This window comes from Budorcas taxicolor, chromosome 22 (assembly GCF_023091745.1).
Source record: "Budorcas taxicolor isolate Tak-1 chromosome 22, Takin1.1, whole genome shotgun sequence".
Lineage (NCBI taxonomy): Eukaryota > Metazoa > Chordata > Mammalia > Artiodactyla > Bovidae > Budorcas > Budorcas taxicolor.
This window is the reverse complement of record NC_068931.1, coordinates 53512547-53527725: the sequence shown is the minus strand read 5'-3', so window position 1 is coordinate 53527725 and position 15179 is coordinate 53512547. Positions and strand designations below refer to the sequence as shown.

Here is a 15179-nt window from a genome sequence, read left to right as displayed (position 1 = left end):
TAACCACACAAGCATTTTTTGGTGGGAACTTGACCTCGTGGTATTAAACAGGTTGTAGATGGTACCTTCTTATAAGAATTTCAGCCTGCCAGTAAATGATTTGGTCATTTACTGTGTTATCTTTAGAGTTTAGCAAGGATTGAAAATAGCCACTTTGGCTCAAAAGACTGGCCCTATGTATGAAAAGGGAGGTTGCAGTGAGGTGATTAGTTTTGTTACTTCTTTCCCCAAATGATGTCATAGTTGTCTGGGTTGTTTTTCTTGAATAATCTAGATCTCACTGTCCAATACAGCAACCTCAAGTCAAAAGTAGCACCTGGGGTTTTGAAATGTGAATAGTCTAAATTGACATGTGTTGTACATATAAAATATACATCATATTCTGAGCACTTAGTACAAAAAAAGTAAATATCTTAATGATAATTTTTTTATATTTATTGCATAAACAAGTGATAATATCTATATGGGTTAGATAAAAATATATCATTAAAATTAATCTCACCTATTTATTTTTACATCTTTTCATGTGACTCCTAGAAAGTTTCAAACTATGTGGTTCACATTGTTTTTCTATAGGATAGTGATGACAGTGTATATATATACACACGTGCATATTATATATATATGTCTATACACATAGGTGTGTGTATATATGTATGTAAAGTCACCCAATATGTTGCCATCAGCTTGTATGTATAAAGATTGCCTTTAAGTATCAGTGATTTTTTTTCACATAACTACATCCCTGATATAATTTTTTTCCATAAAGTTTTTTCTCTTCATATTCAAGTGCAGGGAAACAGAACTAAACAAACAGTCAGAACAGCGAGGGCTTGGGCTTAATGGAGAGGGCTGGTTGGCTCAGACTGCTTGGGACAGCAGTGCTTCCATGAATTTCAAGGATGGCCTTACGTTGGCTGGGTCCTCTGTTGGTTTGTGGCTCTCCTCAGACACTTCAGGGGCTGTTGGCACAGATACAGGAAGCAAAGGAGATCTTGCCTTTCCAGCCAACCCAAGAGAGGCTGTTTTAACATGAGTCTTGGGAAGAGTAGGCCCTAAAATAGAAAACAGAGTGATGAAAGTGCTGTGCAGAACATTCTGGAACGATCTTGCAAGTGTGTAAACCAAATCCAGTGGGCTGGCACTGCCTTTAGGCTACTGTCCACTCTGTAGTCAAGAGATGAGTTCTGACACATGAATGGGCTCATTTTATTTCCACCGAATGGAAGACAAATCCTGATTAGGCCTCTCCAGATGAAGCTCCACCCAGTCATATGTCATTGGGAGTGCATTTCAGATATCCCTGTGAAAGGTTGAGTGGGAACTGTGGAATGTTTGTCATACGGTGTAAGTGTCCTGCCGGCTCAGTTGGGGCCAGTCAGAGCTTTGGGCCAGACAGCCCTGTTCTTAACCAGCTATATAAGCCATATACTGTTTAACAAGTGCCAAGGAACACTTGTGCAGTTAAGAGAGATGGTTGCTCTGATCTGCAAATGAGTATTAGATGTTACAGTGCAAAACAGTTCTTTATGGCTAACCTGATTGAGTATTTTCTGTTGGAAAAGAAAAAAAAACAACAGATATGACTCTGTCCTGATCAGTATAGTTTCTCTCAATGAAACACATTCTAATGCTCATGAAAGTCATTTGAATAACTGCTGAGTTTCTACTAAATGACATTTCAGTCTGATACAAACAATGGCTACCTTTTATTTTAGGGTCTAAAATTTGCCTTATAAATTCTGCTTAATATATAACAGCAAGTATAAATTTGTCCCTATAGTCTAAAATACAAATTTTATAAAGGCGTATCTCAAATCAGCAGTATACCTCATATACCTAAGGTCTTATGTCATTTTTAGTATTGGAACCAAGACCTTAGCATAGAAGGCATTGAAGCTATTATAATGTTTGCCTCAGTTCTCTTCTATAATGAATGATTATATTCAAGTTCAAATGATACCAGTGACATACTGTATATTTTTTGGGGGGAAAAAATGATTTTGACCATACTTTCAAAAATGTAATCTAGTTAATAAAACTCAAAAGTTATTTTACTATCAGAGAAATAGGGCATACATATCTACTTATTAGAAAAGAAAGAATGCAAACCATCCAGGAAGCTAGCAATTTATAAATGCTAAAGCCCTTCCAACGCACACTTTCTCATCCATTTTGGCCTAGCATCTAATTCCTTCATATTTATATTCAGTCACCATTTTTCTTAAACCAAGGCTGAAAAGTCTGCAGTTAGAATCATTTATCACTAGAGGGTGATCTTAAGTTTTTGGTAACTCATGAGAAGAGATAAAGAGACAGAAGTAAGAATCATCTTATTAAGAAAGGAAATACTAATATTTGTGGAAGTCCTGCTAAGCTCTAGACTTGTGCTAAGAAGTTTATTCCAATAGCATAGTAGGGAAGAATCTGGGACTAGCAATAGCACAGTAGGGAAGAATTTGGGACTTACCAACCAAATCTGAATTCAGGTCCTGAAAAGCCTAACTGTGCATTCTACCTGTATAATTCCTTGCTCAACTAACCTAATTTCTCTTGCCTGTTTCTTCATCTATAAAATAGAAATAATAATTTGTGAGGACTAATAAGATGATGTATTTAAAGTTGCTGATTTCCTGTAATTCTTTCAAAGAGAGCTAGCTGTTAATAAGATTTAACAGACTTTTGGACTCTGTGGGAGAAGGCGAGGGTGGGGTCATTTGACAGAATAGCATTGAAACATGTATATTACCATATGTGAAACAGATCTCCAGTCCAGGTTCGATGCATAAGACAGGGCGCTTAGGGCTGGTGCACTGGGATGACCCTGAGGGATGGGATGGGGAGGGAGGTGGGAAGGAGGTTCAGGATGAGGGAACACGTGTATACCTGTGGCTGATTCATATTGATGTATGGCGAAAGCCACTACAATATTGTAATTACTCTCCAATTAAATAAACTGAAAAAAAAAGATTTAATTGTCAAAACAAGCCTGCTAAGTATTCTATCTCCAGTTCATATACGAGGATGCTAAAGGGAAGAGAAATGAAGTAACTTACCCAAATTCATACATTTCAGAAGGGCAGACAGAGTAAGAATTTTTACCAAGATCTATCAAACTCCACTGAACACATTAATGTGTTTTTCATTGGCATGTTGATTTAATCCATCCACCTTAAATGAGCTTTTTGAAGAAGCATTGTAAAAAAACATGAAACCTAGTTCAAGACTATAAATCATTTGAGGGTATAAACTACTTATTGTATTACAGTTTCTTATAGTTAAATTATGTTTGAATTTAAGGAGGAAAACAATGAATTTCGGCATTGATTTAAACTACTTTTATTATAGTGTTATTTAAATTTATACAAACATAAAACTTGGCATAACTTTTATAAACTTGTAGTTCTAAGACTATTCTATAAAACCAAAACATGTTTAAGTTAAATAGCAAAGTACTATACAAATAATATGATTTAAATTAAGATCATCAATTTAATGAGACTGGAGGTCAGTGGGCTAAAACAAAACAGTCACATACATTTTGTACTGATTGTGTCACGCAAGTCGTTTTGAGTTTGTCTTACATGATCCTTTTTTACCATCAGTTTTTTTTCTGGTTGAACAACTGGCAAACCTTCATTCTTCCAAAGAATGTGATAATACCAGCTGGTCTTCGTTGGATCCGAAGAAATTATTTGTGTAGTAAATCTCCCTCTATGTTTTTCCTTTGGCCTCTGCCTAGAAACACAGTGTTTCTACAGCCAACTTGGTTGTAAACCTAAATACAAAGGCAGGCACTAAAAACCCTGTCAGAGTGATGCTATAAATTAAGTATTCTCTAGCTACTGCAACATGTATAATTCACATTAATATCGTCGATGATCACACAAGTGAAAGCACAGAGTTTAAAGAGGAGTCTTCATGCAGCACTGGTGAACACTGGGAACGCATCTATGAAACTCCCACTGTGAATGCCATTTTCCGAATTGTGTTTACAGTCCCTTCAAGTATGTTCACGATGTTCCGATTAAACCCTAATGTAGCTTTATGGCCATGGAAAGATGTTCCTCTGAGCACATTCCATGACCTCCTAGCTCTTCCTTCCCTACATTTGAACGATTAACACTTTATATGGAAATATTTGATGTTTTTGGTTAAAATTTTTACTTTGATTTTCTTGATGCTATATGGTGAAATCCAATTAGTTTTCGAATTTTAAATTTTCGTTCTTTAAAAATTATAGTTGATTTACAGTGTTGTGCTAGTTTTCGGTATACTACAAAGAGATTCCGACACACACACATATATTCTTTTTCAGATTCTTCTCCATTATAGGTTACAAGATACTGAATATAGGTTCCTGTGTTGCTGTGCAGTGGGCCCTTGTTTATTTTATATATAGTAATTTATATCTGCTTAATGCCAAACTCCAAATGTATTCCCCCCCTCTACCCCTTTCCACTTTGGCAGCCTTAAGTTTGTTTTCTATGTCTGTATGTCTGTTTCTGGTTTATAAATATGGTTTTCATGTCATTTTTCAGATTCCACATATAGATAAGGTTCTCTGGTATTTGGCTTCATGTAGTATGATACTCTCTAGGGCCATTCACGCTGCAAATGTCACCATTTCATTCCTTTTTATGGCTGAGCAGTTACATCGATACTCTTCTTCATCCCTTGTCGATAGACAGTTATGTTGCTTCCGTGGCCTGGCTCTTGTGAACAGAGCTTCAGTGGACACTGGGGTGCATGTATCTTTTGGAAGCCGTGTTTTCTCTGCATCTATGCCCAGGAGTGGGACTGCTGGATCATATGGCAACTCAATATTCAAAAAAATTTTAAGAAACCTCCATACTGTTCCCCATGGTGGCTGCACCAAGTTACATTTCTACCCACAGTGTAGGTTTCCGTTTTCCCCACACCCTCTCCAGCATCTCTTATTTTTAGTCTTTACGGCCCTGGTGGCTCAGACGGTAAAGAATCTGCCCGCAATGCAGGAGACCTGGGCTCGATCCCTGGGTTGGGAAGATGCCCTGGAGAAGGGAATGGCAGCCCACTCCAGTATTCTTGCCTGGAAAATTCCATGGACAGAAGAGCCTGGCTGACTGAAGTCCACGGGGTTGCAAAGAGTTGGAGATGACTGAGCGACTAACACACACACACACACACACACACGGCCGTTCTGACTGGTTTGAGGTGATATCCACTGTGGTTTTAATTCGCATTTCTCTGATAATTAGTGATGCTGCACATCTTTTCCGTGTGCCTGTTGGCCATCTGTGTGTCTTTTTGGAGAAATGTCTGTTTAGGTCTCCTGCCCACTTTATGATCAGGTTGTTTGGGGTTCTCTGATGTTAAGTTGTATGAACTGTTTGCATATTTTGGAGATGACTCTCTTCTTGGTCACATCATTTGTAAATATTTTCTTCTGTAAGTTGTCTTTTTATTTCTGGTTTTCCTTGCTGTGCAAAAACTTATAAGTTTCATTAGGTCCTATTTGTTTACATTTGCTTTTATTTCTTTTGGGAGAATGACCTAAGAAAATATTGCTACAATTTATGTAAATTTATATAAGAGAATGTTTTGCCTATGTTCTCATCTAGGAGTTTTTTGGGGTCATATCTTATATTTAAGTCTTGAAGCTATTTTGAGTTTTTTGGTATGGTGTGAGGGTGTGTTCCAGCAACTTCATTGATTTACATGCAGCTGTCCAACGTTCCCAGCACCACTTGCTGAAGAAACTGGCTTTTTCCCACTGTACCTTGGCTCCTTTGTCAAAGGCTAATGGACCAAAAGTGTGAGGGCTTATTTACGGGCTCTCTCTTCTGTTCCAGCGATCCGTTTGTCTGTTTCTGTGCCAAGGCCATGCTATTTTGATTACCATAACTTTGTAGTGTTGTCTGCAGTCGGTGAGGATTTTGTCTCCTGCTTTGTTCTTTTCCCTTAGGATCACTTTGCAATTCTGGCCTTTAATGATTCCATATAGATTTTAGTATTATATGTTCTAGTTTTGTGGAAAAAAGTCATGGGTAATTTGATAGAGATCACATTAAATCTGTAGACTCTATTGGGTCATATGGCCACTTTAATAATATTAGTTCTTCCAACTCAAGAGCATGGAATAGTTTTTCCATTCCTTTAAATAACCTTCTGTTTCTTTTATGAATATTTTATAGTTCTCAGTGTATAAGTCTTTCACATCCTTGGTCAGGTTTATTCCTAAATATTTTATTTCTCTGATGCAATTTTAAAAGGGATTTAAAAAAAATTCTCTTTCTGCTATTTCACTGTTAGTGTAAAGAAATGCGACTGATTTATGTATGCTAATCTTGAATCCTGCTACCTTGCTAAACTTACTACTTGTTTTTGTGTGGAGTTTTTAGATGACATATAATGTCACGTCATCTGCATATAATTACAATTTTACTTCTTCCCTTACAATTTGGATATATTTAATTCTTGTATGATTTCTGTAGCTAGAACTTCAAATACTACATTGAATAGAAGTGGTAAGTGGGCATTCTTGTCTTGTTCCATGTTTTAGCGAGAAAGCATTCAGGTTTTCACCATTAAGTATGTTAGCTGTGGGTTTGTTATAAATAGCTTTCATTACGTTGAGATATATCCCTTCCATTCCCACTTTGGTGAGAGTTTTTATCATGAATGGATGCTGCATTTTACAAATGCTTTTTTCTGCATCTATTGAGCTGATCACGCAGTTTCCATCTTTCTTTGGTTTGTGACTGATGTATCTGATTTTCATATGTTTGACTACCTTGTGATCCTAGCATGAATCCAGCATGACTATGATGTGTGGTTCATTTTATGTGCTGTTGAATTCAGTTTGGTAATATTTTATTAGGATTTTTGCATCTATATTGATCAAAGATACTGGCCTACAATTTTATTTTTTGGTAGTTTCTTTGTCTGGTTTTGGTATCAGGATGACGGTGGCTGCATAGAATGATTTTGGGAATGTCCCTTTTTCTTCAGACCCTTGGAAGAGTTTGAGAGAGACCAGTGTAAGTTCTTTTTAAAATGTTTATTTAGGAGAATTCCCCAGTGAAACCATCTAGGCCTGGGCTTCTGTTTGCATGGAGTTTTTAAAATTATAGGTTGTTTCACTTCTAGTGATCAGTTTATTCAAATTATCTATTTCTTCTTGATTCAGTGTTAGTGGGCTGTATGTTTCTAGAAACTTTTCTGTCTCTTCTAGGTTGTCCAGTTTGGTGGCACAGAATTGTTTATAGTATCCCCTAATGATTAATTTTTATTTATATGGTATAACTTTTTATGTCTCCCTTTTCATTTCTTATTTCGTTTATTTGGTCTTCTCTTGTTTATTTTTGGTAAGCGTGGCCAAAGGTTTGTTAATTTTGTTTATTCTTTCAACAAAACCAGCTTTCGGTTTCGTTAACTTTTCTGTTTTGAAATCTCAAGTTCCTCCTGATATTTATTATTTCCTTCCATCTGTCGCCTTTAGGTTTTGTGGTGGTTCTAATTCTGTGAGGTGGTAGGTCAGGGCTGTTTTTTGAGGAAGCTTTATTTGCCGTAAACTTTACTCTTAAGACTGCATTTGCTATATCCCATAGATTTTTGTATGGTTGTGTTTGTACTGTCATTTGTCTTGAGGTATTTGTAAAATTTTCTCTTTGATTTCATCCTTGGCTCATTGGTTTCTTAGCAGCATGTAGTTGGTCTCCATATATTCTTGTTTCTCATTTCTGATTTCATGCCACAGGGTCAGAGAAGATGCTTGAAATAATATCTGTCCTCTTAAAATCTGTTGAGACTTGTTTTGTGTCCTATGTGGTCTATCCTAGAGAACATTCCATGTATGTTTGAGAAGAATGTGTTTTCTTTTATGGAGGGATTTCCTGTTCTAAGGGCTTCCCTCATAGCTCAGTTGGTAAAGAATCTGCCTGCAATGCAGGAGACCCTGGTTTGATTCCTGTGTCAGGAAGATCCGCTGGAGAAGGGATAGGCTACCCGCTCCAGTATTCTTGGGCTTTCCTTGTGGCTGAGCTGGTAAAAAATCTGCCTGCAGTGCGGGAGACCTGGGTTCGATAGATCCCCTGGAGAAGGGAAAGGCTACCCGCTCCAGTATTCTGGCCTGGAGAAATCCATGGACTATATAGTCCAGGGGGTCACAAGAGTCGGACACGACTGAGTGACTTTCACCCTCCTCCTGTTCTAAAATTACCAGTTATGCGTAACTGTTTTGTTGTATAGGATCTCTGTTGCCTTACAGACGTTCTTCCTGGAATCCTGTCCATTGATGTCAGTGGGGCATTGAAGTCTTCTACTTTTATTGTATTCCTATCAGCTTCTCCTCTTTTATCTGTTAGTATTTGTTTTACATATTTAGGTGCTCCTATACTGGCTGCATATATATTGATCCTTCTAACAGTATATAATGTCCTTCTTTACCTTTATGGGCTTTGTTTTTAAGGTCCATTTTGTCCTATATGAGCCTTCCTACTCCTGGTTTCTTGTCGCTTCTATCTGAATGAAATGTCTTTTTCCCTCCCCTCACTTTCCATATAGGCATGTCCTTCACCTTCAAGGTGGGCCTCTTGTAGGCAGCATGTTGTAGGTTCTTGTTTTATTGTCCAATCTTCCCTTCTGTTTCTTTTGACTGTGGCATTTAAAGTAATTATTTATGGGAATGTACTTGCTGCCACTTTAAATCTTGTTTAGCAAGATTTTTATTTTATTTTCTTTGTTCCTTTCTTTTTCTGTTGGATTTTCCTTTTGTGGTTTGCTTGTCTTCTTTTGTTTTATTGCTTGAGTTCTTTTTGGTTCTTGTGAACCTACTTTATGTTTTTGATTTGTGGTTACCCTGGATTTCAAGTGGGTTTCCCTGGTGGCTCAGATGGTAAAGCATCTGTCTGCAATGCAGGAGACCCATGTTTGATCCCTGGGTTGGGAAGATCCCCTGGAGAAGGAAATGGCAACCCACTCCGGTATTCCTGCCTGGAGAATTCCATGGACAGAGGAGCCATTTCAAGCATGTTAACCCATTATTATATCTACTTGCTTTAAACTGGTAGTAATGTAAGTTCAAATGCATTCTAAAAATAACATTTTCTTACTCCCCTCACCAACATCTTGTAATTTTGATTTCCTATTTTACATCTTTATGCATATCCTTTTGCTGTTCATTGTAGTTAAAACCAGGCTTTCCACATGGTGTTAGTGGTAAAGAACCTGCCTGCCAGTGAAGGAGACATAAGAGACGCAGTTTTGATCCTTGGGTGAGGAATATCCCATGGCAAGCCACTCCAGTATTCTTGCCTGGAGAATCCCCATGGACAGAGGGGCCTGGAGGGCTATAGTCCACAGGGATGCACAGAGTCGGACATGATAGAAATGGATTAGCATGCATGCACATAGTTAAAATCACTTTCACAATTTTTTTTGAAAAATTTCTTTTAAAATATATGTACTGGCTTCATTTAAGTGATCTACAATCCTTTTATATGCTTACTTTTCCTATTGCGATCTTCCCCTTCCTTATAGACTCTGCTTCTTTTCTATTTAGAGAATACCTTTCACGATTTTAGAATAGGCTCAGTATTGATGCATTCTTTGGTTTTTGCTTGTCTGAGAAATTTTCTCTCTCTCCTTCCTTTTATTCTAAATGTTAATCTTGCTGGGTAAGTATTTGAGGTTGCAGGTTTTTCCCATTCAGGACTTTGAGTATATCTAGCCACTTTTTTCTGGCCTATAAACTTGGTATGGATAAATCAGATGATAGATATATTTATAGGGGGGAGTTCACCTGCAATTTGTTTTTCTCTTGTTGCCTTCAGGATTCTTGCTTTAACTTTTTCCATTTCAATTAGATGTCTTAGTGTGGGTCTCTCTTGCAGCTCATCTTATTTTGGACCCTCTGTTCTTTCTGTAACTGGGCATCTTTTTTTCCTTCTTTAAGGTTTGGGAAATTTTCAGCCATAATTTCTTTAAATACATTTTGATCTCCTTTCCTCCTGCAATCCCTGCTTAAGCATAGATTGACACCCTTTGTATTGTCCCATAGATCTCATGTGTTACTGTGATTGTTTTTTATTTGTCTGTCTGCTACTGTGATTGTATAATTTGTTATTCTGTCCTCAAAAATCACTCATTCATTCTTCTGCATTACTGAATTTGCTGTTTTTTTGCCTGTGACTTGGTTTTCACGTCAGTAATTGACTTGTCTAATTTTGAATGGCTCATTATAGTTTCTAGATCCTTGTTACAGTAATCTGCATTTCTATTGATAGTCCTTCTTAATTCCTTCAGTATTTTTATTACCTTCTTTTTGAACTCAGAGTCTGGTAGACTGGAGAGGTCTATTTCATATTTTAAAATAGGGGATTTGTCTTGTGGTTTTCTTTTTTTTTTTTGCATGGTTCCTCTGCTTTTTCACTTTATATTTCTCTGACTCTATTGATTTAGGATAAACAGTTTTCTACTGTGATTTTGAGGAGCTGTTTTTATGTGGGAGTGCCCTTGTATAACCTGAGTCCAATATTTATTTTTGGCTCCAGAGGGCTGTTTTTGGTATGGGTGCTTGCCATTTCTTTCCTTAGGTTGTGCTGGCCCTTGATAAATTCTGTGTTGCCGTGACCAGAGCCTTCAGCGGATGTGGGGTGAGGCCTTCCCTTTGCTCTGTGGTTGTCACAGCCCTTTCAGTGGCAGGGTCTGCTCCCCAGTTGTTGGAATAGAAGCTCACAGGCCCAGTTTTAACCAGTGGTATCAGTAGGTAGGACTAGAGCACTCCACTGGGAAGCCACCCTTGGATCAACCTCTGCCTGGGGAGCAACAGTAAGTAATCAGCTCAGATGTCCCCCCAAGCGCTGCGCTCACAGAGCTGCCAGTGCAAGTTGCTTGCGTAGTGCACCAGGTCCCCCTGTGGAATCACCTTAGATTTCTGCCCTGTACTCATTCACTTGATGGCAACCTGCCTGTGCTTGCGTGTTCTCAGAGCTTGTAGCAGCAGCGTAGCACCCACCGTGAGCACACTGAAGTGAGGCTGCTATGATGGGTCCACAACCCTCCCACTGGGCACCTGTTGACAATGTGGCTCTTATGGAGGACGCAGCCTCCATCCTACGTGCATTCCCAGCTGTGGCCTAGACCACACTCCAGGCCCTTCAGGCTGTCTCTCTGCAGCCAAACCAAGTCCTTTCCCTGGGTCCAACTACTCAAGTCTGAGTTTCAGAAGCCAGGCGCTGGGAATCCAGCAGACATGTGTCTGGGGCTGGGAAGTCAGTGAGGTGGCGAGGACCTTCTGTGCTACTCTCGATCCTGCCTACTGCCCTTCCCTCTGATCCTCCCAATCTGCCCCAGCTGACTTCCCAGCCAGGGGAGGAGATTTCCAGCGTGAGGGGATGGTTCTCATTTCATAACTCCCTGCCAGGTATGGGGTCCCATTTCAACTCTTGTTTTTTCCCCACTTCATCCTATCCAGTTACATGGTCATCTCTTTCTTGTAGCCTTGGTTGTATGAGATCTTCTGCCAACATCCAGTAAGTATCCAGTTAGAATTGTTCCAATATAGATGTATTTCTGAAGGATTTGTAGGAAGAGGTGAGCTCTACATTCTAGTCTCCCATATTGCTCTCTGCCTAAATTTCAGTTTTTAAGTAATTTGTCTTTTTTTTTTTGAAAAGTTTACATTTTAACCCTTAACACATGCAACATATATTCATGGATTAACAAATCAATTCACTTTAGCATAGAGAGATATACAAAGAGAGTAACACACAAAAAAAGTAAATAGTATGGGCTTAGCCTATTATGCATAAAATTGAATCCGGCCTGTCCCTGTTGTATACTGGGAAATATATTTAAGAATAAAAATTATTTACTTTTTTGGTAGTTTTACACAGAGAAATTATAGTTTTCACTATTAAAATACCTTATAATGGAGTATTTTCTGCCTGGGATCCTAATGATTTGGGCAGGTCTACAATGTATTATAGTGTATCTGAAGCATTTATATTATTATAATAAGATGCAGACATGCCTAGCTCAAACCCATTAGTAAGAAGATAATTATAATAATTGATTATCTCTAGTGTCCAGGCAACAGTTTTAAACCTGCTGAGTGTTGAATAACAGGCAAGACACTGTGCATTTTACAAAAGGAATCAAAGAGATTGCCTAGTGTTTAAACCTCATATGACACTCTTTTCTCAAGCAATATTCACAGATGCAAAGAAGTTTAGAACGCTGGAACCTCAGCGGCTCTTGGAGTTCAACTAGTGCCCTTCCCATTATTTTGCTGAAGACAACACTGAGGTCCCTGAAGATCAAGAGGTCAAGGTAGAATTTAATTTCAATAACATTCCAGTACAAGAGAAGAATTTAAAGGGTCTCTAGAGTTCAGTATTAGCACTTTATCTGTCATATTATATGGCCTAATTTTTTTTCTTTTTCCTGAATGGGGAATTAAAGAGTATGAGAGAAATTTTCCAGGAGAGATTTATCAACAGCCAATAAGGCAACTTTGGTCTTTAGTAAAAGGGAACAAATGTTTTAAAGCAAAGATTTCCACGAATAGATTTCGATGGATAGCGGACACACTTGCTTTTCATTGTGCATTAACTCTGTCCCTGGGCTGTATACATTTGTATTTGGGTACATTCAGTTTTTTATACTCTGAATCTCAAAGTTTTTAGCTTGGAAACTTTTCTTCTCTTATTCCCTCGCTGTGTATTCCTGGCTCTGCCTGCATCTTTATTCTTCTGAAGAACTGTAAGACATGCCTTTATCACTTCATGCTTGAGACCTTACCTGTGGCTCTTCCAAAGGCTACATTCTGCATCTATTTTCTATACCACTCAAACCAAGCAAACATCTTCCTATAAAACAAGCAGTCTTGTGGCACAGACTATGTTCCAGTGCAGGAGTAGTGGCACCTGGCACTTAGATTAGTAAGTGATGTCTGAGAGCTCAGTCCAATCTGAAGAGGACTCTAGGAACCATCTTGCAGCCTCTCCCCTGCTGATGGACTGCGGTTGTTGCTCGGTGATTTATCCTAAGTCCATTCATCCTTATTTCCTTCTGTATTTTCAACATAGTCATTTAAACCTTCCTGGATTTCAACTGCAGATGGGCTTTGCCACACTTCCTCTGTTGCTATCTGGGTTTCTGTACACTGCTTATACGCCAGTTTAAAAGCCAACTATATTCTTGCAGTCCTGCCTGATCCCCCATTTTTCAGTACTCCTTCTGTATGATGAGTTATTTTAAGTTGTGATAGCCTTTGCCTTGCCTGATGGTGTTCTGACACACTGGAAGACAATCATACCCTCCCAGAGAACTAGAGAAAACAGTAGCAATTAGAAAAAGCATTTACTTCAGGGTATTAAACTCCTGTTCTTCGATGTCAAGAAATGATAGGATTTTTGACAGATTTTCCTATTGTACATCTAGGGAGAAGACTTTGCTTCATCCTTATTTATTCACTTTGGAGAACTGCAGTTATGCTGATAATTAGTTTAACATAAATTTAATAACATTTCTCTTAATTTCAGTTAAGTTTTTCTGAGTCTTATCAGAGTAATATATCAAAGGAAAAGAAAATGGGCCAGAAGCCAAGAGGTCGAATAGAAAGACCCTGAGCTCACCTCCTCTCATGAGCACACCAAAGTCACAACTATCTGCAGAACAACCACTGATGAGAAAGAACTTACCAGAAAAGATTTTTTAGAACTGGATATAAAGAAAGAACCACAATGAGACAGGTAGGAGGGGTAGAGTCATGATATAATCAATCAAATCCCATACCCTCGGCAGGCAACCCACAAACTGGAGAACAGTGCTGCAGAGTTCTCCCCCAATAGTGAGAATTCTGAGCCCCTGGTTGGGCTCCCCAGCCTGGAAGTCCTGTATCAAGAAGATAAGCGCCCAAAGCATGTGACTTTGAAGGCCAGGAAGGCTTAATTTCAGAATCACCACAGGGCCAGGGGAAAGAGAGACTTCACTCTTACTGGGCACATGCAGAATCTGACACACACCAGAACCCAGGGCAAAGCAGTGGCTTTCATAGGAACCTGGGCCAGACCTACCTACTGGGCTTGGAAAGTCTGAGGAGGTGGCTGCCACTCACCCTGGATATGTAGATACTGCTGACAGCCATACTTGGGAAAAGTCTATGATGTGAACACTGTTCCTGGCATCTTGGCTCATTGGCCCCAAGACTTAGCCCCACCCAAAAGCAGAAGATGCCAGTGCTGAGACATCTCATGCCAAACAAGTAACTGGCTGGGGACACAGCCCCACTCACCAGCAGACAGAATGTCTAAAATCTTCCTGAGCCCTCAGCCATCTCTCGACAAGCCCTAGACGTGACTGTGCACAACAGAGGGCCAAGACCCAGCGCTGCTCTCTGTGGGCAGGTACCAGGTCTGCCCTCCAGAAGGCCTGCACTAGCTTCTAGACATGCTCCATCAGAGCTACCCTGAAAACTATGATCCTGTGGATGGAGGCCAATGCAAGCTGAAAAAAATCCCCAAGCGTGGAAAAAGAAAGAGTCACCCAAGTCCAGGAAGCACAAAGTCCCACATAGCAACTTTGGTGTGTAACTCAGAGGAACACACCAAGACATACTACTTTAAATGACAAAAGGAGGCTATTAAAAGCAGCAAATGAAAAGCAAAAGCCTGCAACCAAGAGTTCAGCACCACTGAGCCAACTTTACAACAAATTTTAAAGGAACTTCTCTAGGTGAAAAAAGAAAAGCCCACAACTAGAAATAACAAAATTATGAAATGGAAAAGCTCACTGGTAAAAGATAAACATACAGTAAAGATAGGAAATCATCCACATACAAAGTTACTAGGAAGATTAAAAGACAAAGATAGCATCTATATCCACAATAAGAGGTTAAGGGATACAGAAAACAATTTCAAGTACAATATGATATCAAAAATTAATTATCTGGGAAGGAGAATACCTAAGCAGGGTTTTTTAAAATACATTTGAAATGAAGGGATCAAGCAACTATACTTATACACTGTTGTTGTTTAGTCAGTAAGTCGTGTCTGACTCTGCGAACCCATGGACTATAGCCTGCCAGGCTCCTCTGCCTATGGGATTCTCCAGGCAAGAATACTGGAGTGGGTTGCCATGTCTTTCTCCAGGGGATCTTCCCAACCCAGGGGTCAAACCCACATCTCCTGTAT

The 15179-nt window shown here is 39.0% G+C and overlaps 1 protein-coding gene across 1 annotated transcript in view; it reads right to left on the bottom strand.

The window, feature by feature from the left end:
- The window catches only part of DCC (DCC netrin 1 receptor), an 827169-nt gene that overhangs the window by 564 nt on the left and 811426 nt on the right, over positions 1-15179 (bottom strand). Inside the window, exon 28 of the mRNA XM_052660382.1 lies at positions 913-1055. Coding sequence (XP_052516342.1) covers positions 913-1055 — 143 coding nt within the window. The remainder of the gene's footprint in view (positions 1-912; positions 1056-15179) is intronic.